Below are 27,115 nucleotides of genomic sequence, written 5' to 3' on the forward strand. Positions count from 1 at the left end.
CACATACAATAAAGATCATAACAAAAGCAATCAGAATTATTCATTTTATTTGGCTGTTGTCTAGATCATAAAAATAGGTAACAGTAATTTTTTGGCAATATACAATTTTTTTTTGAAAATTATTAATGGAATTATCTTCTTATATATTATATAAGATCATATAAATTATTTTTATACTATTATGAAGAATCTTTCTCTATAGAGATGTAGAGTAATCAGATACTGATCTTTTTACATAATTTCAGTTTATATAGAATTATTTTTTATAAGACTATTGCCATAAAAAATTTTGTATCTAACTAAAGAATTTGCTTTATAATTCTGTATGTGTATGGTGTTGAGCTTTAAAGTCATTAGGGTGAATAAATACTCCTTCTGTTGTTACCCATTCAACATGAGGAGACCTAGCAGAATATTCACCCACTACTTCAGTCTGACCAGTAATAGGGTTACCATAAACTCTTCCACTTACTGCTAAGTATCTATAGAATAAAATATTTTTAATATTTCAAAAATTCTTTCTTATATATAGCCATAAAAATATGGAAAACTTACGTATCTGTATCTACATGATTTAACATAACAGGTTCATCTCTCTTCCAAAATTCAATCTGACATACTAAAAGCCAATTATCGCCATTGTCACCTTCTCCCTTGTTGTCACCATAAGCAGATATTTCTTGTTTACCACTAAGTGGTGAACTAACACGATGTGAATGAAGATTCTTTTTTGTTGCTATATGTTCTAGTCTTATAATATCTCCACATTTGATCGGCGTTCTATCAAAAATTGTTGTAATTATTGTTAAAAGATAAATGATATATTACCACCTTAGATTCTTACCCTCTAGTACACTGTTTCTTTGTTCCTGCTTTTACAAGCCAATAAGAATTTCCATCTTCTTTTGCTGAAGTTCCTGTTACTGATTGTTGACCACTTCCACTTCCATACTTTATGTCATGAGAATGTAATCTTACTTTATAATCCACATTCATTAATTTTAAAGTAGAACCACATGTCACATGTTGTGTTCCTTTAGCTGTATATATACATATTCTTTTATTTATAAATTTTACAATAACTTTTCTTAAGAACAATGTGCAATTAAATCACATAAATACTTTATGTGTAATATAATACAATTGTATGTAATACATTAAAATGAATAATATTTACAAAGACGCTTAGTTATAAAATTTTTATTAATATAAAAAAGAAAACAAAAGAAAATAGGTTAGCAGAAAGAAATATCAATGAATTTAATAAACTATTCTATAATAATAATATAATTTAGAATAATAAATTTAAAAAATTTTTCAAAGTGTAAGATATACTAATTTATTAACTTTATTTAAAATATTGGTAATATTTTGAAATATATGTTACTGTACTTGATTTTGACGTTTCAAAGAAAACACAATAAATATTAATATACCTTTTACAGAACTTGTCCAGAGTATAACTATCACGAATGAAATTACAAATGAGAAATAAATGAAATTTTCTTTCATTTTTAAAATAATAATAAAGTGCTCAATCTGCAAAGAAATAGATACCGAAAGTTCAATACACGCGTGTACATCTATGTTCGTGTTAACTTCCTATTGGTGTATGCTTAGACCATAAGGGTATATGTAGTGTGGCTAACGCAGTGGTTCTCAATCTTTTTACAACCGTAAGTTACATATTTATAATTTATTAAATACTGACACAGATGGAATATTGTCTATGAAAAAAAATATATACTCGAAAATTATTAAAAAATAAAGAGAGAAAAACAATATACAATATGCAAAAAAAGAGGGAAAACTGTAGTGCAAAAAAATAATTTTAGAAATAAATGTACTTTAAAATTACTTTATATTCATGTTTATTATGCAAATATTTTATAAAACAATACTTTCTATTCTTATTTTAAAGAATAGTAAAATTACTGGATAGTTCATAAATCTATGTAAAATAATTCATGTGGAAAACATCTGTATTGTGCTAAAAATGCAACATCTTTGGAATTACGTTTTCATATTGGAATAACTTTTTACTAAAATTAATCATCTTTTATAAAATTGCATTTGAGAAAATGCAATAAATTGCAATTTAATATACAAATTTGAAAGCTAACTATTTTGTTACATACAGATCTTTCAATAATAGCACAATATTACTTCTTTTTATATAATAAAACGTCTTAATTATATTCCCTTAATTGGTATATATATATATATATATATACATATATCCCAATATCGTATAATATTTAGCGTGAAAAATATTTTGTAAAAGTCATACAATTAATGCACAATGTCTATATTTGATTATAGAATGTTAGGAATGAAGTGCCATGAGCAGACATTCAAATCCGCTTTCTTATTTAAATAATTCTTATTTAATTGTACAAATGTATCAAGGAACTGTCCAAGCATTCTCAAAATACATTGTGTATTGTGGTTTAATGATCAATAATGAACACATGCCAATTAATACTCAACAACTTTTGGACGGGTTTTAACATAAACATATGCTGCTATTACAACAAATATTGCAGCAATGGTTGGTAACACAACAGTAAAAACACGCTGCTTGTTCTCTAGAAATTCCTTTTTCCTTTCTTTCTTCTGTTTATTTGTTTCTTTTGTCTTTCCTTTCAATTGACGCATCTTCTTGCTGTAAACAAAATATACATTAATGACACTTAGTAATGAAATAAATTCACCGTCTCTTTTGTAAATAAATCGATAATGAACTATAAATCTAGAAGAATATCTATAAGAGGTGCACAAATATTCTTAAATAATTGCTAATGAAAATTAATGTATGTAACTTTTTATGACTTAATTCAAAATCTTGAAAGTGTTACTAATCACAAATGTCAATTTTTACGAATGGTATGTTTATTATTTGAGTCCTAGTATCGAGTTTATTGCTCAAAGTATGAAATAACAAAGTAAACTAAATAGATTTCTGTTGCATATGTTTATGACAATTTTAAATGCTATTAACGTGCACTTCATAATAAACGAAAATAGTAAACTTGTACACTCTACTACGAATGGATAAACATACAAATTTTAAATACCTTTAATAATTAAAATAATAAAATATTTAAAAACTTCAAAAGCTCGTTTTAGTATTCTCAAGCAATCGAGAAAAGCAGATTTGCGTACATGACACGTAATAAAATAATGCTACCCTACCAATCGCAATTCCTGTCACTTCCGTATAGAGGTACTCAATCGAACTACGTTAATCAGTATAATTGATTCAAACCATACAACCTTATGCAACATATCTTTAATATACTCTTTCAATACATAAATACATCAAATCAAAAATATTTTATTAAAGAAAAGTTTTAAATGGTAATCTACGTATGAAAAATTTGTTTTTATATAGAACTATTCAAAACTTGTTAGAAAGAATTTAATCCTTAACTTATATTAAATATGGCTACCACGTATAAAAGTAAAGAGTTGCTCATGACACTGTAACTATTATAAATTAATATGTTTTAAGCACTAAGTTGATTTCTAAAATGGTTACTTTTGCTTAATTTTACTGCACAAACGGACAGTTGGTATTTCTTACATAAGTATAAAAGACACTAGAAATAAAACTTAGTAGGTTAGGGGATTCCAACAATATTGTATTATCACTAGTATACTATCTGATCTGGTATGATTCATTATATATGATTAAGATATAGATTTCTGCTATAAAGGAAAATAAATTGTTACTTCCTCTGCAGTTATCAAATGTGCAATATTAGAATGTGACGTAAAATACTGATATAAAATTTTAATAAGTGCATATATAGTATTTTAAATGGCTTTATTAAGAAATAACGTTGAGATTTCTGGGATTGAAGAAGAAATGATTAAACTTATACAAGGTATATAAAATATTCGTCTTACATTTTTAAAATGTTTATCTGATGGAATAATTTATACATGTGTAACATCATATCTAACCATATTAATTAGCCATTTTTCGGAACTGACTTTATGGAATGAGTGCCTAGTGTTGAGTACGTATGTAGAATAAACAAATAATTCGGATATTTATATTCTATTCACACCCAATAATGTACAAAGATATTCGAGATTTTTTAGAAATATATCTCTCGCGAGAACTGATCAGATAAGGTTATATTATAGTTATCTCTTTCCCTATAATACTATTCTATCCTTTTTTGTTTACATTATCTAGAGGGCATCTCGCGCATTTATCAGCTACACCTGTCGTTAGTGTTCTTTATAACTTCTTTTTTTTCATAATTCTAACAGGTATAATTTATGAAAATGTACAAAAATTCTTAAATCTAATGTAAAATCTAAGACTAATAATTGTATGTAGTTCATATATTATATTATTACAACATATATTACTAATGAATATAATAAATATATACCTTTTAAGATTTTTAGAACATTCCATAATTATTCAGATAAAAGATATAAAACTCTCATAAATAATGGTTCCTGTATACTATACATTTCATTACAATAATAATAAAGAAGTACTGTATAAGTGCGAATTGTGTATGTGTCTTTTGCCTTCTCTAAGTCATGTTTTGTCACATGTCAATGGAGAAAAAAACAAATCATTAGAAAGTCATAGCATGAATAAATACAATTATAAAATTATAAACAATGTCAATATTAGTAATGAAAAGAAAGAATTAGATTTTGATAAACACAATATATGTTTTCAGATACAACAAAGTTAAAAAAAGAACAACCAAATCTAAAGACTAGGAATTGCAAAATTTGTACTTCAATATCATGTAACAAGAATTGCTCAAAAATGGTACAACAAGAACTGTTAAACAAGGGAGTTATGATACTTGAATCTAATAGCTTTATATGTATAATATGTAATCGTAAAATTGAATCAATTCATAATATTGTTTCACATGTCAAAGGAATGACTCATAAGAATAAATTGAAAAGTCAAAATATTGATCAATCAAGTGCTTGTAATGTTGTTACATTAACAACAAAAATAACTAAACTATCTATTAGTAATAGCAATCACTCTAAATTAAATAGTTTTGATAATGATTCTATTATAACAGATATAGTGAGAGCACAAATCACAGATTTTTTATGTAAATCACCATTTGACAAACAGACACCAAAAGAATGCAAATCAAAAAAGAAATCTCTAACAGAACGTCTGAATCAAATGTACATTAAAAGATATTTAGAAATTGAAGAAAAAATGTATAACGTTCAACAAAAACTAGAAAGTATTAAAATAAATTTGGAATTAATTATGCCATATGATAGAACACATCTCTATTGTTTAGCTTGCAATGAGAAAGTTTCAAAAGAATTATATTTGGTATATGAACATATATGTCTCCAAAGACATAGGACGCAAGTTAATCAAGTTAAAGAAGATATAAACTTTTATGAATTATCAAGGCAATACATAAAGAAACTATCAAACTCTTCATTAAAGTGTTATGCTTGTGAAAATCCTATTAGTGATAATAGAGCCAGTATTAATTTACATATACAAAGCAGTATACATAAAAAAAAATATAAAGAATCAGCCAAAGTTATAGATGCCATTTTTGATTCTATATCACAAGATATTAAGAATTTGTGGTATAATATTCAGAGATTTTGTTGTGTTTTATGTCAAAAGAATTTTGAATTTAAATTAGAATTTATAATGCATATTAATACAAAACACAGTAAAATTTTGAGTGATCAAATATTCGACTTTTGTATTCCATGTACTACATTATGGTTAAGTCAGAGAGACTCTTATACAGAACACTGTAATGATATATTGCATAAATATTTATTAAAAAGTCAAGATTTTATGATTGAGGATTTTCCTGATGATATGAAACAAATGTTAACACAAATTGACGAGATTTCTGATATTTTATTCCAACAAACACAAGTTTTATTGAATGACAATATATCACAGGAAGTGAAACAATCTTTAGAAAATAGCGTGAGATTATATTTCCCAGCTGTTAAAGGATTTATATTTGGTTCAAGAGTTAATGGACTTGGATTTCCAAATAGTGACATAGACATATATCTTGATTGCGGTAAGTATGTATTTTAAGAGTATAAAGAATTTATTAAATTTGAAGTATCATTTATTATATTGCTATATACATAGAAAATACATACGGTCAGGATACTTTACATGACAATCAGGACAATGACACTTTAGCACAAACGCATTTTATGTTGATTAAAAGAATTTTACAAGAACAAAAAGGAGAATGGGAAATAAAAAAAGTAGTGGAAAAAGCAAAAGTTCCTATAATAAAATTAATATACAAACGAAATGGTTTACATTGTGATGTTTCTACCACAAACGGTCTTTCTGTTGAGAATTCTAAACTAATAAGGTAATGTGTTTCACTTTTTATTAATTTAATACATAAATAGATCAGCATGTTTATTCAATGTTATGTATATATTAAATAATTTTCAGGTCTTTCAATGATGCATATTTACCCTGTAGGAAACTAATATTGGTTATAAAAAAATGGTTCTCCTACATTAACTTACCTGAAAAACATGGCTTAACGAATTATGCTCTTGCTTGGCTTGTTATATTCTACTTACAAAGAAAATCTTATTTAGAAAGTGTTGCAGAATTAATACAAGAGAAAAATAAATCTCAACTCATATGTGGTAAAATATATCATTACCAACAAAATAAATCTTGTTTTTGTTACTTATAGTTACTTGATTTGAAATTTTATTTCAGGATGGGAAACTGGTGTTGCACAACCAAAAAATAATGATAAATCTGAACAGTCAATTTCAACATTGTTAATGGGTTTTTTTCAATTTTATACAAATTTTGATTATCAGCATTATATTATTTGTCCACTTATGGGTCAACCTATAGCTAAACAAGCTTTTGTGGAGACAAACATGCTGCCTGAAGAAATGAAACATTACACCAAACATCTGAGAACCTCAAAAAATCCTGAATATTTGCGTATTGATTCTCCATTGTGTGTACAAGATCCTTTTGAATTATCTTATAATTTAACAAGGGCCGTGACGAGTATTACCTTAAGGTATTTCAAGCAATATTGCCAAGAAAGTTTATGTATATTACATTCTTCGACAAAGTAATTTTACCTATATCAACTACTATTAATTTTACGATTGACATAATTTTTATACTACCTCTATCGACGAATAGAAATAGTCGATAAAACAATATTCAGGAAATTTAATGCAAGACATTAATATATTTTTTTATAATTTTATTAATATATAGTATATTTTTGTATATAATTCTATAATTAGTGTATATTTCATATAATGATCATATATATATATATATATATATTTTATTATCATTTTTAAAGTGCTACAACTATTAACAATCTTTCAAGGAACCTAATATTTTGATACTTTCTTTGATTATGTCATATTGTGCTACCAATTGTTATTTTTCTTATGACATTGTATGCTCAAAAATATATAAGATTATTTTTTACTTTTATTATGTAAAGATAATCAATTTCGAGTGTTGATTTAATTTTAGGAGATGATACTTATTTTATATTTTTCATCAACTATGTTTATTATATACGATTTTTAGAATGTAAAAATCAAATTATTATTATCAAAATAATTATGTATTTTGGATTATTAAAATTGTTCTACAAAATATTTGTAGCTTTTTAATATTTTTACATTTTAATTATGTACTACAAGTATTTATATTTTACTCATTTTTTATTACTATCATTTTCTATGATGTCTTGTTTCCATATATATTCCTTGCTGTATCCATTTTTAGGTACACATGATTTTATGCAAGTAAATACTGCTAAAATACCCCAGTCAATACATTTTAATGGATTTCCAAGATTTAAGAAGTTCAATAATTGAGGCATAATCTGCAATTAATAATCTTGTTAGTCATACATGCAATTTTTGATCACAAAATAATATATTTTTTACTTCACCTGAAACTCAAATTGCCTCTCTCCATTACATTCTGAACACCTTGGTATGTCATCAATTTTGCTTTCTCCTGAAATGTATAAAATATTGCCACCTCTATCATATCTGCAAACATATAAAATTTGCTATATTTAAAACTCTTTTTTTATAAAGCAAAAAAGAGTGATATAAGAAATTTGAACCTTAATATTTGATGCGGATATTTATCAACAGTTGAAAGAAATGTAGAAAATAATTTATCTTCCTTTTCATTAACCATATTTAGCAATTCATTTGGCATGTCTTCATTTTGAAAAATTCCTGCTTCACCTTTTTGAACCATTGCTTCATACTTTTTAATTTCTTCTTCTTCTTCTTCTTCTTCTTCTTCTTCTTCTTCTTCTCCTTTAATTGAATCATCTATATCTTTTTTATCTTCTCTTTCAATCACTATTTCATATTCAGTTAACAAGATTTCAGGTTTCCTTATTATTTTTTTATTACTACCACAAATCTCTTTATGTCCATGTTTCCAATCATATATTTGATGTGCACGACAACAATAATTTACAGTTTTACATTTAGAACAATGGCTAGGTGCTAATATTCCACAAATATAACATGTTTTTACCCACTTATTTACACCTAAAATTATTCAAACTGTTTTTTATTGTTGTAATCATTTATACAATAAATTTACTAATTCTTGAAGATACATACTAATATCAGTTCTCCAATCACTCTGTTCTATAGGAGGTTCAGATGGATAAAATTCATTTAACTTTGGTAACTGAGAGCGAAATACTTTTAAATTTCCATTTTTATTCAGTTTCGAGCATTCTACGTTTCTACACATAAAGACAAAGATCGTTCTATGAAAAGCATCTTCACTATCTTCGTACGGTGCATAAATTTGACATAAAAAGATACAAGGTTCTTTACAATATTCACATTGAAGAATTTTTTCTCCGGGTATATTTTTTAAGTCAAGCCATGCTGGTTTACCACCGACTTTACTTGGAAAAAATTTGCTTTCTAATTGCCAAGATTCGCATTTCTCCACAAAACCTAAATCTAATGTCATTTCCTGAATAATGTTTATTCAACTTATTTTTATTATAAAAGTATACAGCTTAATATGACGTGTGCTCGCAATTATATACGTGTTAATTTATCTTTCTATTGGTTTAAAGCGTACCATGTAACACTACAAAATGTTACTATAAATTAGTAATATTTAGTTTTGTTTACTACAAGCAAAGTAATAAGTTAGTATGAATCATAATGTTATATAAAAAAAGTAATAATATAAAAAAAGTAATTCTTTAAAGATTTTTATTAAACTTTTCAACAGGGTAATTTTATTGAAAATTCTATAAAATATTTCACTAAATTTATTATTTATTATTTATTATTATTATTTTTATATATTATATTAAGAAAATATTTTATAAAATAAAATCTCGCGATATTACGTTAAACTAACTATTTTTGTAGATGTAGCTTTTCTATGCTATTATACGTATACTGTGTTTGTGTGATGATATTGGTAACTGATGGTTGTTATTTAGGTTAGTCGTCTAAACGTAATATTTAATTCGCGAGTTATTTTATTGCGATTTTTGAAAAATGACGTCAATTTTCGAAAGTTTACAATCCGCAACATGTGTATGGTTCGGAATAGGCAATAAACGGAATGTAATAGTGTCTATGGTCGCCGGAACTCTGGTAAACATCAAAGTTTACATTATTCTATATAAAACTGACACAGTACATAACAATATATACTTTATTTAATTATATATAAATTATGTCTATTTGCATAATTTTTATCCTTTATATGAACAATTAAAATGCATGATTTTTCTTATTAGAATTTTAATTATTCTTAAAGACAATATATAACAAAATAATTATTATGTCCCGCAATTTCAGTTTTTTGTAGGGTGGTGGTTTATAATTGATGCTAATGCCAAGTATCCTAGTGAAATGTCAAAAGCATATTATGTATGTGGAGTATTTGGGACTATATCTTTATTCATGTAAGTTAATGTTTAAGTTTATTATATTTTGTACGATAGTATATAATAATTGAAAATTATGACTTCAGGATAAATTCTGTAACAAATGCACAAATGGGAAGTGATACACTCAGTGGTGGTTATCTTGGAGCTAGAGGTGCAAGAGGTTGGTTATTTGTTGGATTTGTAATGGGATTTGCTGCAGTTATTGCAGCTTGTTGGATCTTATTTGCAGATTTTGTAGCTGCAGGTTGGTATGAGATTATTAATTGCATGTGATAATTCGATTATTGATTTTTATCATCCTAATTCTATTAATTTGATTTTTTAGGAGCTCAGCACCATTGGCCCGGTGTAGGTCTCTTTTTACAAAATGTATTTATTTTTTTGGGATCTCTGACCTATAAATTTGGAAGAATAGAAGAGCTATAAGGTTACCTAATATTTGTACGTTATAAACGTTTTTTTATATTTGTGCAGAAGTTTCTAGTTCTACTGGATTTTAAAGTGGAGTACTTTATATCAAAGAACAAATAATTACATATTGTATTGTGAATGAATTGTATTAATTCATTGTAAAGTTGTATAACTCTTTTTGTTTTTATTTACACATAAGTAGTTATTTATATGCTTACTCACATTGCCTATTCATTATGTATTGTCACAAATTTAAATAATTATGTGTATAATATAATACAAGTTATGCAATTACATAGGAATAGTTTGTTTAATAATGTAACAACTTTTTTGTTATAATTTTTTTATTATAAAATGTAGGATAAACAGCTGAACTAAAATTTGATAACACTTTTGTTTTTAATAAATGTCTATATACAAATATTGTGTTTGTGTGTTTGTAAACATGGATATAATTTACAATAAATTTCGCATTTATTGTTATAGTATTGGATAACTGAAAATTGAATATTATACATTGATTTTTTAAATAAATTATAATTTAAGGTAATTTTTTATTCATCATCCCCTTTTATTTTTCTCATTATAACTACAATTAAAAAGCCAATTGTAAATAAACAAATTAAAAACAATGACAAATTTTTTACACGAAGTTTTTTGAAATTACATAGTTTTATTGTAACAGTGGGGAAGGAATAACAGGTTATTGGTTTTGATTTGCCAACGCGGACCAATATGAACGTTTTCTTCCATCTTATTTTACCAATCCCGTTGTGCCACACAAACACATGGTTCTTGTTCAGTTTGACGAAACAGTAAGAGGTGTACGTTGTTTTTCTTGTTTTAAACAAATTAAAACGTACGCAGACCTATGTCCAATGGTTTAAGGATTGTAGTATTTTTGTCGTCAGACTAACGTTTTTAGAATAAAAAGAAAAAGTGAGTAATGCTGTTTGAAATTATTTCTCAGTTTTCTGGATAGCATAACCAAGTTTGACAATCTTATGGAAATCCTCATGCAATTAAAAGTACTATCTTTTGTACGGTTAAAAGTCTCTTTTAAGAATGAACATCAGTTTTTAAACAAATTTCTTGTGTATTGTTTCATAGATATTTATTTCTAGTTATAAAATATATAGCGCAATTTCGTGTTCTTATTGCAATATGTAATTTAAGTCATCTTTTAAATACTGTGCTATTGAATGCTATGATTTGTCTTTATATAATTCTTTTATTAAATAAATTAAGTTAGCTTCTATATTTTTCTGTTTAAAATCCTTTTAAATGTGAAATAATTAGCTAACAATGTTTAGTAAATTAACACATGTAATAAATATTTTTTTATAAATTAAATTTAAATGTACCACAGATTGTGAATTTATGTATATAGCAATATAAAGATTTATATATGTATTCTTATCTGTTCTAAATTATAGATGAAACCAGATAAACTAAATATGTCTATTATTTGGTTGCTATTGATTACTATTGCATCTTTTATTGACTATAGCAATGGAGTTGCGGTTATGAGCATTGATATGGGTAGTGAGTCAATGAAAGTTGCTATTGTTTCAGTAAGTAAATCCATATTATTGAACCTTCAATAAATTTTGTTATTTACAAGTTTCATTAATATTATTAATTAATGATTTACCTAGCCTGGTGTTCCTATGGAAATAGCTTTAAATAAAGAGTCAAAGAGGAAGACACCAGTTACAATTGCATTTAGAAATGGAGAAAGAAGTTTTGGAGAAGATGCTCAAGTAGTGGGAATCAGATCACCTCAAAACAGTTTTTCTTATATTCTAGATCTTTTAGGAAAAAGTATAGATAATCCTATGGTAGAGCTTTATAAGAAAAGATTTCCATATTATCATATTATATCTGATGATGAGCGTAAAACAATTGCATTTAGACTGGATGAAAATACCACATATACCCCAGAAGAATTGCTTGCACAAATTTTGCATAAAGGAAAAGAATTTGCAGAAAATTCAGCTGGCCAAAAGATCAGTGAAGCAGTAATAACTGTTCCAGGGTTCTTTAATCAAATTGAAAGAAGAGCCCTTATGCAAGCAGCTGATCTTGCAGGAATCAAAGTTTTGCAACTTATTAATGATTATACTGCAGTTGCGTTAAATTATGGAATTTTCCGTAGTAAAGAGATAAATGACACTGCACATTATGTAATGTTCTATGACATGGGAGCTAGTAGTACAACTGCAACAATTGTCAGTTATCAGAATGTGAAAACAAAGGAAAAAGGATTTGTTGAAACTAATCCACATGTTACTATTTTGGGTGTGGGTTATGATCGTATTTTAGGAGGGCTAGAAGTGCAAATTAGATTACAACACCATTTGGCAAAAGAATTTGATGCTCTAAACAAAACAACAAGCTCTGTGTTTAGCAATTCAAGAGCAATGGCAAAACTTTTTAAGGAAGCTGGCCGTGTTAAGAATGTATTAAGTGCAAATACTGATCATTTTGCTCAAATTGAAGGATTAATAGAGGAACACGACTTTAGATTGCAAGTTACCAGAGACAAACTAGAGGAACTTTGTGCTGATTTATTTGAGCGAGTAGCAAATCCGATTAAGATTGCTTTAAAAACATCAGGTATATTGAAATACATTAATAAATAAGACACCAGGTATATTGAAATAAATTAAGTTAAAATATGTTTATTATATTATCATAAATTAATGTAAATCTTATAGGTTTAACAATGGATGTTATATCTCAAGTTGTATTAGTGGGAGCTGCGACCAGAATGCCAAAAATACAAGAGCATCTAAGTCAGTATCTAACAGTTGAATTGTCTAAAAACATCAACACAGATGAGGCAGCTGCATTAGGTGCAGTATATAAAGCTGCAGATCTTAGTAAAGGGTTTAAAGTAAAGAAATTTGTTACTAAAGATGCTGTACTGTTTCCTATACATATTGTTTTTGATAGAACAGTTGATAACAGAGTGAAACAAGTAAGTTTCCACATTATACATTATTATCTTTTAATTTTTGTTAAAGGTAGATATATTATTTAAATGTATATGGTTCTTTTAGGTAAAAAAATCATTATTTAGCAAAATGAATCCTTATCCACAGAAGAAAATTATCACATTTAATAAATACACAGAAAATTTCCAATTTCATATCAATTATGCTGAATTAGATTACTTATCACCTAATGAAATAGCGTATGTATATTTAATATTTCTTCTTTAAAGTATATTAATAGTTATATTTGTTACTATAATCTTTTAATTTTAGTGTTATCGGTAATTTCAATTTGTCTACTATAACTTTATCTGGTATAAATGAAGCGCTAGATAAACATGCTAAAGATGGTGCAGAAAGTAAAGGAATTAAAGCACATTTTGCCATGGATGAAAGTGGCATACTTAATTTGGTGAATGTAGAATTAGTATCAGAAAAATCAAGTTCAGCTCCAGATGAAGAAGAGGGTACTTTTTCAATACTTGGCTCGACTATTAGTAAACTTTTTGCAGGTTTGTGTAAAATGCATTGCAAAAAATGTTATAATCTTTTTTCCTTTTGTTTGTTCTTTTCCTTTTGATAAATGTTTGTAGTAAAGAATTGTAATTAAGAAAATCATTAGGAAGCTTTTTTAAAAATATAGAACCATTTTTTGCAAGCATTTATGAAATATTAGATGATATGGAAGAAAGTTAAAGTACACTTTAAAAATAAGTGTAAATTGTCAAATGCATTGTAACTTTACAAGATTATTGAAAAGAAGTGTAATTACATTTGACATAACTTTCTCGTCAATGTGAATGAAGTATTGAGATAGATATGTATAATTAAAAAATGTAGGGTCAGAAGACAAAGATGGAAAAACAGAGGAATCATTAAAAGAAGATACAAAGCCAGTTCATGAAGAACCTGAATACTCTGATCTAAAAAAAGAGGCAGAAGAAAAAACAAAAAAGAAAAATGAGAGTACAATTGCTGAGGATAAAACATTAAATAAAACTGAGAAAGTAGAAAAAGAGAAAGAAAAAAAGCCCACGATTATAACGATTAAAGAACCTATCAAAGCAGATGAAATCAAGTTAGGATCACAGATACTTTCTGGAGACAAACTTGTTGAATCTCGAGAGAAGTAAGTATAATAGCCAATTAGATAATAATTTTATGTAAAATATTTATTGTATATAATTTAACTTGAATACCATATATGGCTATTTTAGATTGCATCGTTTAGATGTGTATGATTTCGAGAAAACAAAACGTGAAACAGCTTTAAATAATTTGGAAACATTTATAATTGATGCTCAACAAAAATTAGAATCCGAAGAATATGCGGCTGCTGCTACTTCTCAAGAAGCAGAAAACATACTTAAAGCATGTTCTGAGATTTCTGAGTGGCTATATGAAGATGGATTCAGTGTAACTGCTGAAATATATGAGGAAAAATTGTTACAACTCCAAAAACTTACTAATGATGTATATGAACGCGTGTATGAACATAGAGAACGCCCAGAAGTATTAAAAGGCATGACTTCTATGTTAAATGGAAGTACAACTTTTTTAAATAATATGCGCAATTTAAGTTTATCGAGTGAAATCTTTACTCAAGTTGAAATAGAAACATTAGAGAAAGTAATTAATGAAACTCAGGTAAATTATTTAATCATATCTTGTTATAAATTTATTGAATAATTGATCGTATAATTATTTCCATTTATAGGAATACTATGACACAATTATCAAATCGTTTGCTGAGACAGCTTTATACGAAACAGTGAAATATAAAGTTCGTGATATTGCAAATAAAATGGCATTGCTTGATAGAGAAGTGAAGTATCTCATAAATAAGGCAAAAATATGGAGACCAAAGCAAGAATCTGCTACAAATCATACAGAGAGCACAAATGAGAATGCAACAAATACGAAAGAAGGACCGGAATCTGAACCTGTTCTTAAATCAACAGCTGATTCTGAAACGGAAAATTTTCAGAGCGAAGATACGTCTGAAAATAGAAAAGTACAAAATGAAAAATCATTAGATTCAGAAGAATCAACAGATTCATCAAAGGATAACGAACCTGAGATGATTCATGAAAATACTCAAGAAGGAATACATCAAGAACTTTAAAAAAGGATTTATTTTAAAGTGTGTGATTCTTATTATTGGCCGATTGCATCTCGGTTAATACGTTACATAATTGACTAGATTTCATTATATGCAAGCTGATGGATCCACACAAGGAAGATGTCACTCACTAGATAGAACATCAATAGAAAAATGTAATAACACTCTAGTAGTGGTTTTGGAAACTGCAGAAAATTAAAAAAAATGCATAATTTCGGGGAACTTGTTGAAAAGTTACTTTCTCTTTGATTTCGATGATTTTGGAATATGTCGTAAAGTTCAACATTTTGAATAGCTTTTTTCTACACATATAACCGGCAATTGGTCTTAGTTTTTGAGTTATACGTAAAAATATCCCGCCGCTTCCCCTTAGTTTTCAAGTTGGGTTGAATTAGTAGTAATATTAGTCCCCTTAACGGTATTAATATAAATAATGCTGGATTAATATTATTACTGACCCAATCTACATTGAAAACTAAGGTGGTGAAATATTTTTGCATATAACTTCAAAACTAAGACCGACCGTCGGTTATAAGTACAGGGAAAGTTGTTCAAAATATTGAATTTTACAACATATTTCAAAATAACGGAAATCAGAGAGAAAGTAGCTTTTCAACAAATTCCCCGAAATGGTGTATTTTTTTAAATTTCCTGCGGTTCTGGCGCAAAACCACTAGTGTTGTTAGATTTTTCTATCGAGGCTCTATCTAATGAATGACATCCTGCTTATGGGAATCCATCACCTTGCATATAATGAAATTTAGTCAGATAATTTGTTATGTTATAGAACAGATTTACGAGTGCATTTAAAAACTAAAATCAGATACAAAAAATTATGTGTTATTGTGGCTGGATGAATTATTTTGCGAATGTGAATACTAAATGTTATTTTAGTTAATTTCGTATATTTGTATAAGACTAAATACGGAACATGTAATTCGTTTCAAAACTATAAAAAAAGATAGCCGACCATTATATAAAAAATCATAAAACAATTTGTTTTCTTAAGTGCCAAGTAGTAACAGGTTTGAATAATAATTGAATAGTTTTAAACGATCATTATCAAAGAACATTACATTTACTAAACGAATAAATTACCAGTATGAAGTCATTATGTACAAATGACATCGCTTTTCATATTTGGTCGGACTTCGTCTACTGTGAATATATTTAATTGTGATACTTGATACTATATTCTTAGATATGCTCTATGCTGTAGCTTAAAACTGATTTTCTACAAGCATCTACATCAAGCATTATAATTACATATACATACATATGGGACAACATCTTTACTAAAAAAATTCAATTCTTTTTTTACTCATTTTTTTTACATTCCTGATCATTAATCCTCGTTACAAAACGCCTAACCTCACAGCACCTTATACGTGCCCCACTATATCTATAGTATAATTCCTTTTATAGTGCAACTATATATTTTATTTCGTTATAATCAAACGTATGCAGTTTGTTATAACGCCAATTAAACTAAGCGAGGTAAAACTACATCTAACAATATTATTTGTTTAAAAGGAGTTGCAATTTGTGTGTAAAATAACTTGTTTTTTTATGAATTTGTTGCAAAATGATTAGAACCATTCCAAATGAATCTAATTGTAATTTAAATTTATAAATTATATTATTTATTATTTTGGGCGAATAAAGGAGTTTGTAAGGTATTACCAAAGGAGGGGAAAATTAATATTACTTTCAGTTAATACATCGTCAAATTTGATAATTGTAAGAAAATATAGATACACAAAGTCTTCCTACAATCATATGTTGAATAAAATAAATTATAATTGTTTATTTATTTTTACATATTATGGCAACTAGTATTATTAATGTGTGATTCATAATTTTTCTTATTTCTTAGTGCATTATAAAAGATTTCAATATTTTAAATCTTATAAAATTTAAGATATTTTGTGTATTTTAATAATTACTGTATGATACATAAGATGTAATAAGCCTTACATTATTTATTACTTACGACAATTATAATAAAAGGCTATGAAATATCGTACTTAATTGTATTTCCACTCTTTTAAGAAATATATATTAAGATTCTTTCCGCATATCTTTAAAATTTGAAAGCTGTGATTATATTTGATTTAGTGTCATGTCGCTAGATCGTACCACAGTCGCGTAAAAATATTACATATAGTTCGGAAATAAATACAAGTTGCTTTGGTACTAACGTCTATTTTTTGACGGATTTTTATGCAAATAAAATATGTATGTTACAATTTTAAATACGTGAATCAAAAATTCATTTTTCATGATGTATTAATTATTTGGTTGGTGTTATTCAAAACAATCACGTATCTTAACCCTGACTTTAATGACTTTATGAAAAGGAACATTTGTTTATTAATGTCATGTCGTTGCGTCAACTTCTGCGTGTATTATTGAAAAGAGCTAGTCCTGTTATGGTAAAATCCTGAATTAGTTAAAAACATTCTAATTTTCTTATATCTTATCTTTGTTAATACTTTTTTTTATTATGCAGTATGCTACTAGCTTTACATTTGTAAACCAACCAGAAACTAATAAACCCACAGAAAATGATAAATTACAATTTGAACCTGTTGATATAAAAAAATTAACTCCTGAATATATGATACAACAATCAACTATAGATGCTGTTAACAGTGCAACTCAATCATTAACTATTACATATACAGCCATAATGAAAACAAGTAAAGAATACAAGTAAGTAAATCTTCATGTAAAATAAAAAGGATTAAGTAACTTTATTGAAGTGTGACAAACCCTTTTGTTATATCAAAATCACATAAAAATATTTTACAGGGAATTGTTATGTGAATTAATTACCCTTTCAAGGGAAACCTTAGAGTTTAATGTTAGTGATTCACATTGGGACATGATAGTTGAACTAAGGTCACAAGTACAAAGTAAAAAAGAAATCTTAACTGTAAGAAAAGATAAAATAAATTTATATAGGGATATTAGATTTATTAAAAATATTCTTAATATGTTTTTGTAGAAATTAACAGGATATATTGAATATGTTCATAAAATGGCAGTAGCTGCTTCAGAATTAAGTTACTTGTCAGGATTGGATAATTTGTCTTTCACTCTTACTCAGAGAATAGATGATGCATTAAGGATTATAAAGGAAGAAGTTAATCATATTATGATACTTGAACAAGAATACTGTGGTGTACAAAAAGAATGTATACAAAATTGTAAGTATAATGAAATTAGTGCTACTATTAAATAAATTGATTCTTTTTAATTTTATTACATTTTCTTTACAGCCAGTAAAATAAATAATGAATCCGCAGATAAAGAAAAACCAAATGAATTTATCTAGTTTGATGAAATATTTTTTGTTTACAGTTTATAGTTTATGTTTAAGTTTTTGTACAGTAAGTAGCAACATGTTGAAAATAAATTATATACACATCTTACTTTCTTCTTTAGTAATCTTATTCACATTACTGAGTATATTTTTAGAAATACAGAGATAATAAAATTCTATATAATTCGAAAAAATAGAGGACAATAAATTTTCTATAGCTAGTTTTAAACAAAACAATTGCTCATCAAGCATCAAGATGTATTGTTACAATATGTCTACCAGGTATCATTACTAAACCAAGAGTTCTTGCTTCTGTATGATCCTCTGACAAAAATTCTGAACATGATCCTAAAATCACATTGGCATCACGGTCAGTACATAAGAATGCACCTATTAAAATACGCCCATCTGTCATTTTTATTCTTAAGTTTCGATTTAGCCATCCACGTAATTTTTGCTTTGCTGGAGATTCCTCTGTATTAACAGCCTATTATAAGTGCATAAATAAACTCATACTAACTTAATTCACAGCACATATATGTTACTATTAATATGATAATTATATACAACAGTAGAAACATGTTAAACAATGAAATATTACTGTTAGACATGGAAGGTTAAATACTTTTTAAGTAAACACAAATGTAACCTCTTAAACAAGACTTGTAACCTATACTACAAAGCTATTTATGATAATAATGTTTCTATTCTAAAATATTGTATGAAATATGCAATTACGAAGTTACCTCTCCATTTTCGTGAATATAATCATCATTTGCTATATTAGACACGTTATGCCCTTCTTTCATGTCTATTTTCTTATTTGTTTAATTATTGCTTCAAGTAGAAGGATATTAATTCAACTTGTCAATGTATACACCTCTCACAAAACTACTAAAAAAAAAATAAAATCTCTTTCCTGATGTTCTTATATTTCTATAAATTTCTGAGAGACATATAAAACTCAAATTCTTCAGATATTCACAATGTAAACAGTCCACATTAAATCATAAATGAGGTATAGGATAGATATGACACCCAACAGATTTTTGTCTCACACATTTCAGCGTCTCTACAGCCCTCTTACCATTTTATTATTATCGTCTATGTCTTGTCTGCTCTCAGTCGATAAATTTTGCAAGACTTAATCAGGTTTTAATCAATTCCCTTACTAACTATGTTTTATTTTCGATCAATATTAGTCATTTTATACTTTCATATATGAATAATGATTTTTATAAACTTTCTCAAAACAGTTTACTTTCTTTAATACTGAAACGAGTACACATAGATGGCGATAATACCTCCGTTTAATCGAAGATTAAATATGTATTGAAATTATAGTCATTTTTAGAATAGTAATAATTTTGTAAAGGATGCTTTTTATAAATACAGAGAAATATCTTAGGAAGCCATAAATTAAACAGAATAAGTTAATTTTATTTAATAATTTAAAATTATAAATTTGGAGTTGCAATAACGAAAGGGAATCATTTCTATTCTCCAGTATTGTTTAATTAAAAATGCGCGCGGAATTGTTTCAAATGACGCCATCTGACATGCTTTTTTTGCATTTACAAAAAGCAAGGTATGTGAAAACTGACGTTCCTTATTAGTTTATAACTTTTATTTGGAATGGCGAAATACTGTCACAAGCAAATATAAATATAATATTCTATGAAATAAATACTGTGTGTTATTTCTAGTTAGTTGACCTGTGATGTCAATAAATAGTTGTATGCATCAATTGGCGTATCACACTTGCAACAACAAGAGTTGGAATTTTATTATGGATTAGGTATGTATAATTTTATAGTTATAAGATTTACTTCTTTGATTTGATTTTGTTCCATTAAGCATTAGTAGTTCCCATGTATGTTATTTAGGAGCAGTGTTTGTAACATCCTCGTTTAAATGCTAGAGCAGGTTACGTGCGTCGGTGTAACGAACGGTTAAACGTCCTCTTGATTTCTGTGTCGTCAGATGAAATATGCGGACAACGTGTTGCGGCAATTTGTACGTAATTTGTAGCTTTAATATACGATACAGTTAAAGTAAGTTTAGTTCTTTTTCTGTGTCATAGAAGGGTACATACGATATGAACAGTTTCTTAAATCAAAGGAAAATAATTCCTATTAATTTCCTGAGGCAATAATTATTTTTCAAATGATATAATTATTTGTCAAAAGAAAAAAAAAATATGGCAGAAACGAAGTTGGCCTGTGTCAACGCGTTAACATTTTCAGAATTTCCTGATCGTTTGATAGCGGTTCTGTTCTTTCTTACTCGATATATTCTTTTTACACGTATGTATGTATATATAAGTGTTTCTCTCGCAAGTTTCGTGTGCCATGTGTTCGTTGAATGGAAATGACCCGCGGTATAATGTTACACGGTAAAAAAAATGGCGGTGGTCCAACTGCTCTTGCCGGTCCAGATTTTAATCTTCACCCGGGGAACGAGAAAAAGCAAGAATGTTGTAATCTTGATTCAAACATCTGTGAGAAGAGGCTACCAAGAGGGGTTTAGGAATTTTTTTAGCTGAGAGAAACTGACTACGTTCATTCCTCTTATATGAAAAAGTAACTTTTTATTATTTGATTTGAACTTTGTTCTTGTACGATGAGAATGATTTTCAACGTACTTATTTTGCTTCATATTCCTTAGAAGTTTCACATAACCTAAGATTCATAACGTGATTCTTTTCATAAATTGTTGTTTTTTTAAACAGGTTATTTATCGCTGTAGTAAACAAACAAGTATTCTACGGTACTCTTCGAACGAGCTGCAGCGCATGGAATTCTCGATCGTTACGCTACATTTGTGTGAAACTCTTAATTAAATGTTATACCGATTATTTTCAAGAAATTAACTTGGACGGCGGCTGGTGAAATTAATCAAACTGAAAATTGACTTGATTTATTGGAGGTCGAGGAGAGGATTATTAATTAGCATCACCACGTGCAATTAAACTTCCATTAATAAAATACCATGGGAATTGGCTTATCTGAATATTACATACCCATCGAGGCAGATAAAAACAGAAACTATTTCAATTATTTGCGTGATGTATTTTCTCAGAACTTGTAAAATCTAGGAACATATAGTACCTACTTGTATATAAAGTTTTTCTTTCTTTTTTTCGTGAATCTAATGATAATTATCACTATGTAGAATATTCAAGAGTATCGAAATCGACATCAATATAAGGAAAACAAAAGGATTGGATGTTTGCTTCGCCTTAGCCGTTTATTAGAATTAATTATGTATTAATTTCAGTAATGCTGTTTCGTCATCGAGCGTTGATAATTCGGCGAAAAGTGGAGGTGTGGTTGAGGCCGCGGGGAATTATCGTACCAGCTTTTATCGGGGCCCATTGTTGCCTAAATATACCGGGGTTATTTTGAAACCGCGTTGCCGAGCGGGCGTTACGCTTATTTCGCTCATTACCGGGGCTGGGCTTTAGCTGTCTTTCATGCGGTTCGAATGATAATTCAATTATGCCCGCCGTTTACACGCGCCAGCCGGAATGGCTTGCGAGAGCATGAATATCGTATACTCGGCTCTGGTAACACCGGCCAGAACCCACCACACGTGCTATACTTACCCTAATGGATAACGAATGCGTGTCTCGTAAAAGTTCGCCCCGAGGAGCGTTTAAGCCGATCCAGTGACCAGATTTATATAACGGGTGTTCCTCGTACTTTGTCGAACTTCAACGCGATGTTCTTCTTCGGCAGGACCATGACAATTCTATTCGTCAAATCAAAGAAGTCGGAGATTATATACATTCATTTCTATTGCATTTCTTTATTTATCCTTAAATTTATCTTTACATAGATAATCATCAGATTTTCTGTTCAGACCAATTATTTTCAGAGAGAGAGAGAGGGAGAGAGAGAGAGAGAGTCCTTGATGAATTTCGAGGGACATAGTTTGAAGTTTAGAAGGCAGAGAAGATTTTAAGAACTGTTGAATGGAGGAAATGAAGATATTAAGCGTAACTTAGCAAGGATAAAAAGATACTTTCTTCGAGAATTCCTTATTAAGGGGCGAAACCAAATGAAGCTTCCCAGCTTGAAAATTGTCAAGTTCCGAGACTGCACAGGGTCGATGTGTTGCATGGAGAAATTGCGCGTTGTCAGCTGGCGAAACTCGATGGTAAATTAGAAAGTGGCGAGGCGCAATCGTGTCCCCTAAGGCTGGGCGTCGGGTAGGCGGTCCCAAACACAAAGTTAAACGGTCTCCCGGCACCTTGTTGGCCGTCCTCTTTTATTCATACACGCGACACAAGCTCGGGTCCCTTGTCGAGTGTAATTATTCTTAGCAAGTGGAGAGATATCGACGAACCAAGGGACAATTATTTTTTCCCCTTTTGTTAATTAGCGCTCTACGCATCTTTTTCTCACTCTCTCTCTCGTTTTTCCCCCACAGGTCTTTTTTACTTTTTTACCTAGCCCCTCGTCATTCCTCCGATTTCGAATAATCGATTCAATATTCACATCTTTTCATCTTTATGTCTATATTTATATCTGATAATCGTGGATTTATCGAATCTCAAGGCAGTAATTTCGGGTGAAGTTCCGTTTGACGAATGAAAACAATTAATAATCGGCGGCGGCGTGTGATCTTAGTCTGCGATTCGCATCGTTAACGTTATTTGTTACACGTTGCAACGTCCCACATGGACGGTGGGGGTTAGTCGAGCAGACACGGGGTAGAAGAGAAGGCGTCGCGTGGATTTTTTCTGGAGACGATCGAGAGATCTGCGTGGATAGTCGCGATGATCGATCGTGGTCGGTGGATCGCGCGAAACTCGTTTGACTTGTCAATCACGTACCCGCTTCCCTTAACCCGTGACTGAGCGTATTTATCGTCGGATTAGTGTCCCGGGTGTTGGACGTCTCGCGAAAGATGAATTTCTGCCCTCTGATTTTTCACGTTCGTGTTAAGATTCTCCTCTCCGCCGTTTTCTTTCTTCCTTTTTTCTTTTTCTCTTTTTATTTATTTCTCGACGAAGAATTTCGTTTATCTGATGAAGGTAATGTTACGATGTACGTACATACATCGATGGAATGTGTTCCGCCGCTGGCTTCTAGCCGGTGTTAGCGTAATTTTCGCGCTCTCCTGAAAGTATTACAAGCAGGCTTACGATCACGTCACGCTGTTTCCTTCGTTGTTCTTTTTTATCAGATATCAGAAAGACGGTGAATAACCGTAAGTTGTAATTCTTGGAGAATCATGCGGAGGGAACGTGTACTGTTAAGTACTTTGTTGTTAAGCACGTGCGTACATTCTGGTTATTTGTCTTTTTTTTAAACCTTCGTTTAATCGGTCTGGATACAAGTCCCATAAAACGCAGCGAGTTATTTAAATCAGTTTGATGAAATCTATTTATCTACCTACATTTATTACTTATACATCGTTTCGTAGTCTTAAAATGTATTCAAGATACATTTGTAAGATTTAAAGTACGCGAAGAACGCGAATCGCGAGGTTAAATATGGAAGAGAAGTTTGTTCATATGGATTCCTCCGTTTATTCTCGGCTCATGATCTTTGAATATGTTTTAAAGGGAGATCAGAGGGACAGAAAACATCGGGATACGACGTACGACGTACAATTAAACACGGTGGCGCGGCAGAAGCGATCGATTGTATAGGTGCACGCGTCGCGTCGGTCCGCTATTTTCTTCCGTTTGGCCGGTGTCGCGTGGGGGTTAATTGGCAGTCGGAGAAAAGGCTTTCATTAGAGGGCCCCGTGATGCATCGTCGCGCGACAGAAGCGAGGCGGACGCAACGATCCTCCCCCTTCTCCTTATGAGCATCGAAGTCGAAGAGGAAGAATACAAGAGCGAAGGTGGACAGGGAGCAGAGACAGAGCACGCGGAAGACAAAAAGAAGGAGCCATGGAACGAAAGGGAGCGAGGGTAAAGAGGACGATCAAGGGGACGAGATTAAACGAGGGACAGAGACGGAAATTGAGGCATAAAGCTTGAGGAGTAGCGATGGACTCGATTCGTCCAGAGAAGACAGAATCACGGAGTTCAAACGTTGCATTTAGAAGTCAGAAACTAAAACTGAATGTAAAATCGGACGTAATCTCATGGCGCAGAGGAGAATAAAACGAGCGATATAACGAGATTTAACGCGTTTTCTTCTTGTTCACGTTCTAGTTGCGTGATTCAGTCATCGCATCTACGATCCTTTCTCGGTGTTCTTCAGAAATTCTAACGTAGCCAGAGAGGAAGATCCGTCCAAGTACATACTTATCTTCGAGATCACTGCTCGAATTTCTCAAATTCATTAAGATTATTAAGTCTTCGAAGAAGACGGTGCGGCGGTTGGAGTTCGAGCAGCGAGACACGGAGGATTGTAACAGAAGACATCGGGGAGGCAGTAACGGGAGCAAGCAGGAAGAGGCAACGTGGGGAGGACAACTGCGAGTAGACAAACGAGGAAAGGAGAGAATCGGAGGGAAGTGGAAGGAGTACCGGTGACTGGCAGCCTCTGGCTCCGATGTCTCGTTTACCATAATACAAGGCCTTCGGTGAGGGGCAGTCTGTACGGCTGGAGGATGCACAGGGACCCTCCTCGAAACGGTAGCAATGTATCAGAAGACCGTGAAAAGCGCATCGCGGACGGCCGCGGATCCATGGACTTAAAGGACGCGCACTAGGGACACGTGATATCCTGTCGTGGGTTCTGTCTCTTCTATCGTTGTACCACGACGTTGTTACGAGGCGTACCTGTGCTTTTACACGACGTGGAAAGAACGATCGCGAGAACCTGCTGGATATTGTGCCTGCCGCGCGGATGTACATACCGGCGAAGACGGACAGGCAGGAAGAGCGACTAGATAGATGTAGGATTTGGTTGTCGTCGGGTGTAGAAGAGGTATCATTAGAGGCTGGGCGATTTATTAGCTTGTCTTTAATCAAAGGCCATTAAACCTGTATGATTATCTCTAATGTTGGATACCGCTTTAGTTGAAGAGAAAGTATCGAAATTTCGGGTTCGAAGAATTACCATCTTTGTCGGTTATCACCTTTGGCTACTGATTAATGATCTATATACAGCAATTAACATATTTTCCAACGTCTTTTTAATGGTAAAAAATGGTCGATAAAGTTGTACGTAGACGAGAAACAATTTCTCCGAGAATTCGAGAGCGATAAAGTTGGTGGAAGTGTTGTGTATGGGTGCACATATGCAGGTCGCTCGAGACAGAAACGTAAGGGAAGAGTAGCCGTGGTTGTCGTCGACGACGAGCACATCTGCAAATTAAGCGAGCGCACACCGCTTGCCAACTGTTTCTTCGCAGACGTCGAAAAGTGGAAAATCTTGGAATATCTCGTTCGTTATACGTGATTTCTGCAGTCTACTCTCTGCCTTTCGTCCTGAGGATATCCCGGATGCTTTCGTACTTAACAATTATACGAGAATGCGACTCGTGACTGTCCCCGGTATCGTTTCGTCGTAAGTTTCGCCAGTTCCCTACCACAAATATTTGCCGTTCCAGTGCTTTTTCCTTTCCTCCTTTCGCAAGTATTTACCACTTTTATTCGTACGCTTTTTCTTTTAAAACTCTCATATCTATCTTTTTTTTTATTATTTTCTTTTTCAATATGCTTTTTGTACATGCTCAATTATCGATTGCAATGTCGACTCAGAACCAGTTTCTATTAAGGATATCTTACCAATCTTTCTTCTTCTACACAGAAATTTATCTCTTCTTCGTTCTTGCCCATTCGACACGATCCGATATCTCTCGAAACGCGTCCTCGAACGCGCTCCACGCCATAAGCACGATGTCACGTCCGTACAATTAGCTATGGCAAAAAAGAAGAAGGAAGAAGGAAGCCAGGATTTTCAGGTGGGCAACGGTTTCGGTACGCAGGGATACCATTTGACGGACCATTCCTCGTCCTCCCTTTCTACCAAGAAGGACGCTCTCCCGAGGATCTTACTCCTTCCTCCCTCTTCTCGTTCTTCTCTCCCTCTCTTTCCTCTTCCTTTCCCATCCCTCCTACTCCCGTCTACTTCTCTTTCGGCCGCTCTGCTCTCTGTCTCTTACCATTTCGAGGCCGCTGTCTTCGTTTCACCCGGCCGTGCGATCCGCACACGCCACTTCTTCTTCAGTGGCCGCTGGTACCACTCTCGGCTAGATCGCGCCAAGCACACCTCCTCTTGTGTTTCCTTCTTCTTCTTCTTATCCACCACCACCACCACCACCACCACCACCCAGCGGCATCGTCGCGGCCAGCATCGCTTCACCACCACTC

The 27,115-nt window shown here is 30.7% G+C and overlaps 8 protein-coding genes and 1 long non-coding RNA gene across 14 annotated transcripts in view; 5 read left to right on the top strand and 4 right to left on the bottom strand.

The window, feature by feature from the left end:
* Positions 1-30: 30 nt before the first annotated feature.
* Positions 31-1,635, bottom strand: LOC117230235 (stromal cell-derived factor 2-like protein 1). The gene is made up of 4 exons (XM_033487420.1): positions 1,437-1,635; positions 845-1,040; positions 556-780; positions 31-482 (listed from the first exon to the last, which is right to left on the bottom strand). Exons 1-4 carry the CDS (start codon positions 1,510-1,512, stop codon positions 314-316), a joined length of 666 nt encoding a protein of 221 aa, XP_033343311.1. The 5' UTR covers positions 1,513-1,635; the 3' UTR covers positions 31-313.
* A 657-nt stretch (positions 1,636-2,292) lies between these two features.
* Positions 2,293-3,247, bottom strand: LOC117230236. The gene is made up of 2 exons (XR_004492731.1): positions 3,078-3,247; positions 2,293-2,665 (listed from the first exon to the last, which is right to left on the bottom strand). It is a non-coding gene; the product is annotated as an uncharacterized LOC117230236 (long non-coding RNA).
* Positions 3,248-3,590: 343 nt separating this feature from the next.
* On the top strand, positions 3,591-7,295 carry LOC117230232. Of its 3 annotated transcripts, XM_033487412.1 has the most exons (6): positions 3,591-3,673; positions 3,747-3,890; positions 4,713-6,071; positions 6,146-6,380; positions 6,467-6,669; positions 6,746-7,293. In XM_033487412.1, exons 2-6 carry the CDS (start codon positions 3,824-3,826, stop codon positions 7,120-7,122), a joined length of 2,241 nt encoding a protein of 746 aa, XP_033343303.1. In that variant the 5' UTR covers positions 3,591-3,673; positions 3,747-3,823; the 3' UTR covers positions 7,123-7,293. The 3 variants fall into 3 exon arrangements, with proteins under 3 accessions (XP_033343303.1, XP_033343306.1, XP_033343305.1); XM_033487415.1 differs by having other exon boundaries at positions 3,605-3,890; positions 6,497-6,669; positions 6,746-7,295; XM_033487414.1 differs by lacking the exons at positions 3,591-3,673; positions 3,747-3,890 and adding an exon at positions 4,349-4,539 and having other exon boundaries at positions 6,746-7,294.
* A 323-nt stretch (positions 7,296-7,618) lies between these two features.
* On the bottom strand, positions 7,619-9,111 carry LOC117230238 (programmed cell death protein 2). The gene is made up of 4 exons (XM_033487425.1): positions 8,665-9,111; positions 8,148-8,589; positions 7,968-8,070; positions 7,619-7,898 (listed from the first exon to the last, which is right to left on the bottom strand). Exons 1-4 carry the CDS (start codon positions 9,026-9,028, stop codon positions 7,728-7,730), a joined length of 1,080 nt encoding a protein of 359 aa, XP_033343316.1. The 5' UTR covers positions 9,029-9,111; the 3' UTR covers positions 7,619-7,727.
* LOC117230240 (transmembrane protein 50A) lies at positions 9,075-10,722 on the top strand. 2 transcript variants are annotated; one of them, XM_033487427.1, is made up of 5 exons: positions 9,075-9,212; positions 9,516-9,714; positions 9,880-9,986; positions 10,055-10,215; positions 10,297-10,722. In XM_033487427.1, the coding sequence occupies exons 2-5, from the start codon at positions 9,574-9,576 to the stop codon at positions 10,395-10,397; spliced, it is 510 nt and encodes a 169-aa protein (XP_033343318.1). In that variant the 5' UTR covers positions 9,075-9,212; positions 9,516-9,573; the 3' UTR covers positions 10,398-10,722. The 2 variants fall into 2 exon arrangements, with proteins under 2 accessions (XP_033343318.1, XP_033343319.1); XM_033487428.1 differs by lacking the exon at positions 9,075-9,212 and having other exon boundaries at positions 9,410-9,672.
* Positions 10,723-11,158: 436 nt separating this feature from the next.
* Positions 11,159-17,312, top strand: LOC117230237 (hypoxia up-regulated protein 1). Of its 3 annotated transcripts, none has more exons than XM_033487424.1 (9): positions 11,159-11,321; positions 11,819-11,956; positions 12,041-13,001; positions 13,103-13,365; positions 13,448-13,581; positions 13,655-13,848; positions 14,222-14,510; positions 14,599-15,028; positions 15,099-17,312. In XM_033487424.1, exons 2-9 carry the CDS (start codon positions 11,819-11,821, stop codon positions 15,504-15,506), a joined length of 2,817 nt encoding a protein of 938 aa, XP_033343315.1. In that variant the 5' UTR covers positions 11,159-11,321; the 3' UTR covers positions 15,507-17,312. The 3 variants fall into 3 exon arrangements, with proteins under 3 accessions (XP_033343315.1, XP_033343313.1, XP_033343314.1); XM_033487422.1 differs by having other exon boundaries at positions 11,160-11,321; positions 13,655-13,893; positions 15,099-15,506; XM_033487423.1 differs by lacking the exon at positions 11,159-11,321 and having other exon boundaries at positions 13,655-13,893.
* A 324-nt stretch (positions 17,313-17,636) lies between these two features.
* On the top strand, positions 17,637-18,940 carry LOC117230239. Its single transcript, XM_033487426.1, has 5 exons — positions 17,637-17,938; positions 18,016-18,218; positions 18,318-18,441; positions 18,514-18,715; positions 18,788-18,940. Exons 1-5 carry the CDS (start codon positions 17,885-17,887, stop codon positions 18,841-18,843), a joined length of 639 nt encoding a protein of 212 aa, XP_033343317.1. The 5' UTR covers positions 17,637-17,884; the 3' UTR covers positions 18,844-18,940.
* Positions 18,816-19,846, bottom strand: LOC117230241 (N-alpha-acetyltransferase 38-B, NatC auxiliary subunit). The gene is made up of 2 exons (XM_033487429.1): positions 19,578-19,846; positions 18,816-19,318 (listed from the first exon to the last, which is right to left on the bottom strand). Exons 1-2 carry the CDS (start codon positions 19,638-19,640, stop codon positions 19,076-19,078), a joined length of 306 nt encoding a protein of 101 aa, XP_033343320.1. The 5' UTR covers positions 19,641-19,846; the 3' UTR covers positions 18,816-19,075.
* Positions 19,847-20,719: 873 nt separating this feature from the next.
* LOC117230137 (unconventional myosin-IXb) overlaps positions 20,720-27,115 on the top strand; it is a 90,720-nt gene continuing 84,324 nt past the window's right edge. Inside the window, exon 1 of the mRNA XM_033487259.1 lies at positions 20,720-20,847. The gene's annotated coding sequence lies outside the window, so the exon portion shown is untranslated. The remainder of the gene's footprint in view (positions 20,848-27,115) is intronic.

The sequence above is a fragment of the Bombus vosnesenskii genome, unplaced genomic scaffold (assembly GCF_011952255.1).
Source record: "Bombus vosnesenskii isolate JDL3184/JDL3185 unplaced genomic scaffold, Bvos_JDL3184-5_v1.1 scf7180000013266, whole genome shotgun sequence".
NCBI classification, from domain to species: domain Eukaryota; kingdom Metazoa; phylum Arthropoda; class Insecta; order Hymenoptera; family Apidae; genus Bombus; species Bombus vosnesenskii.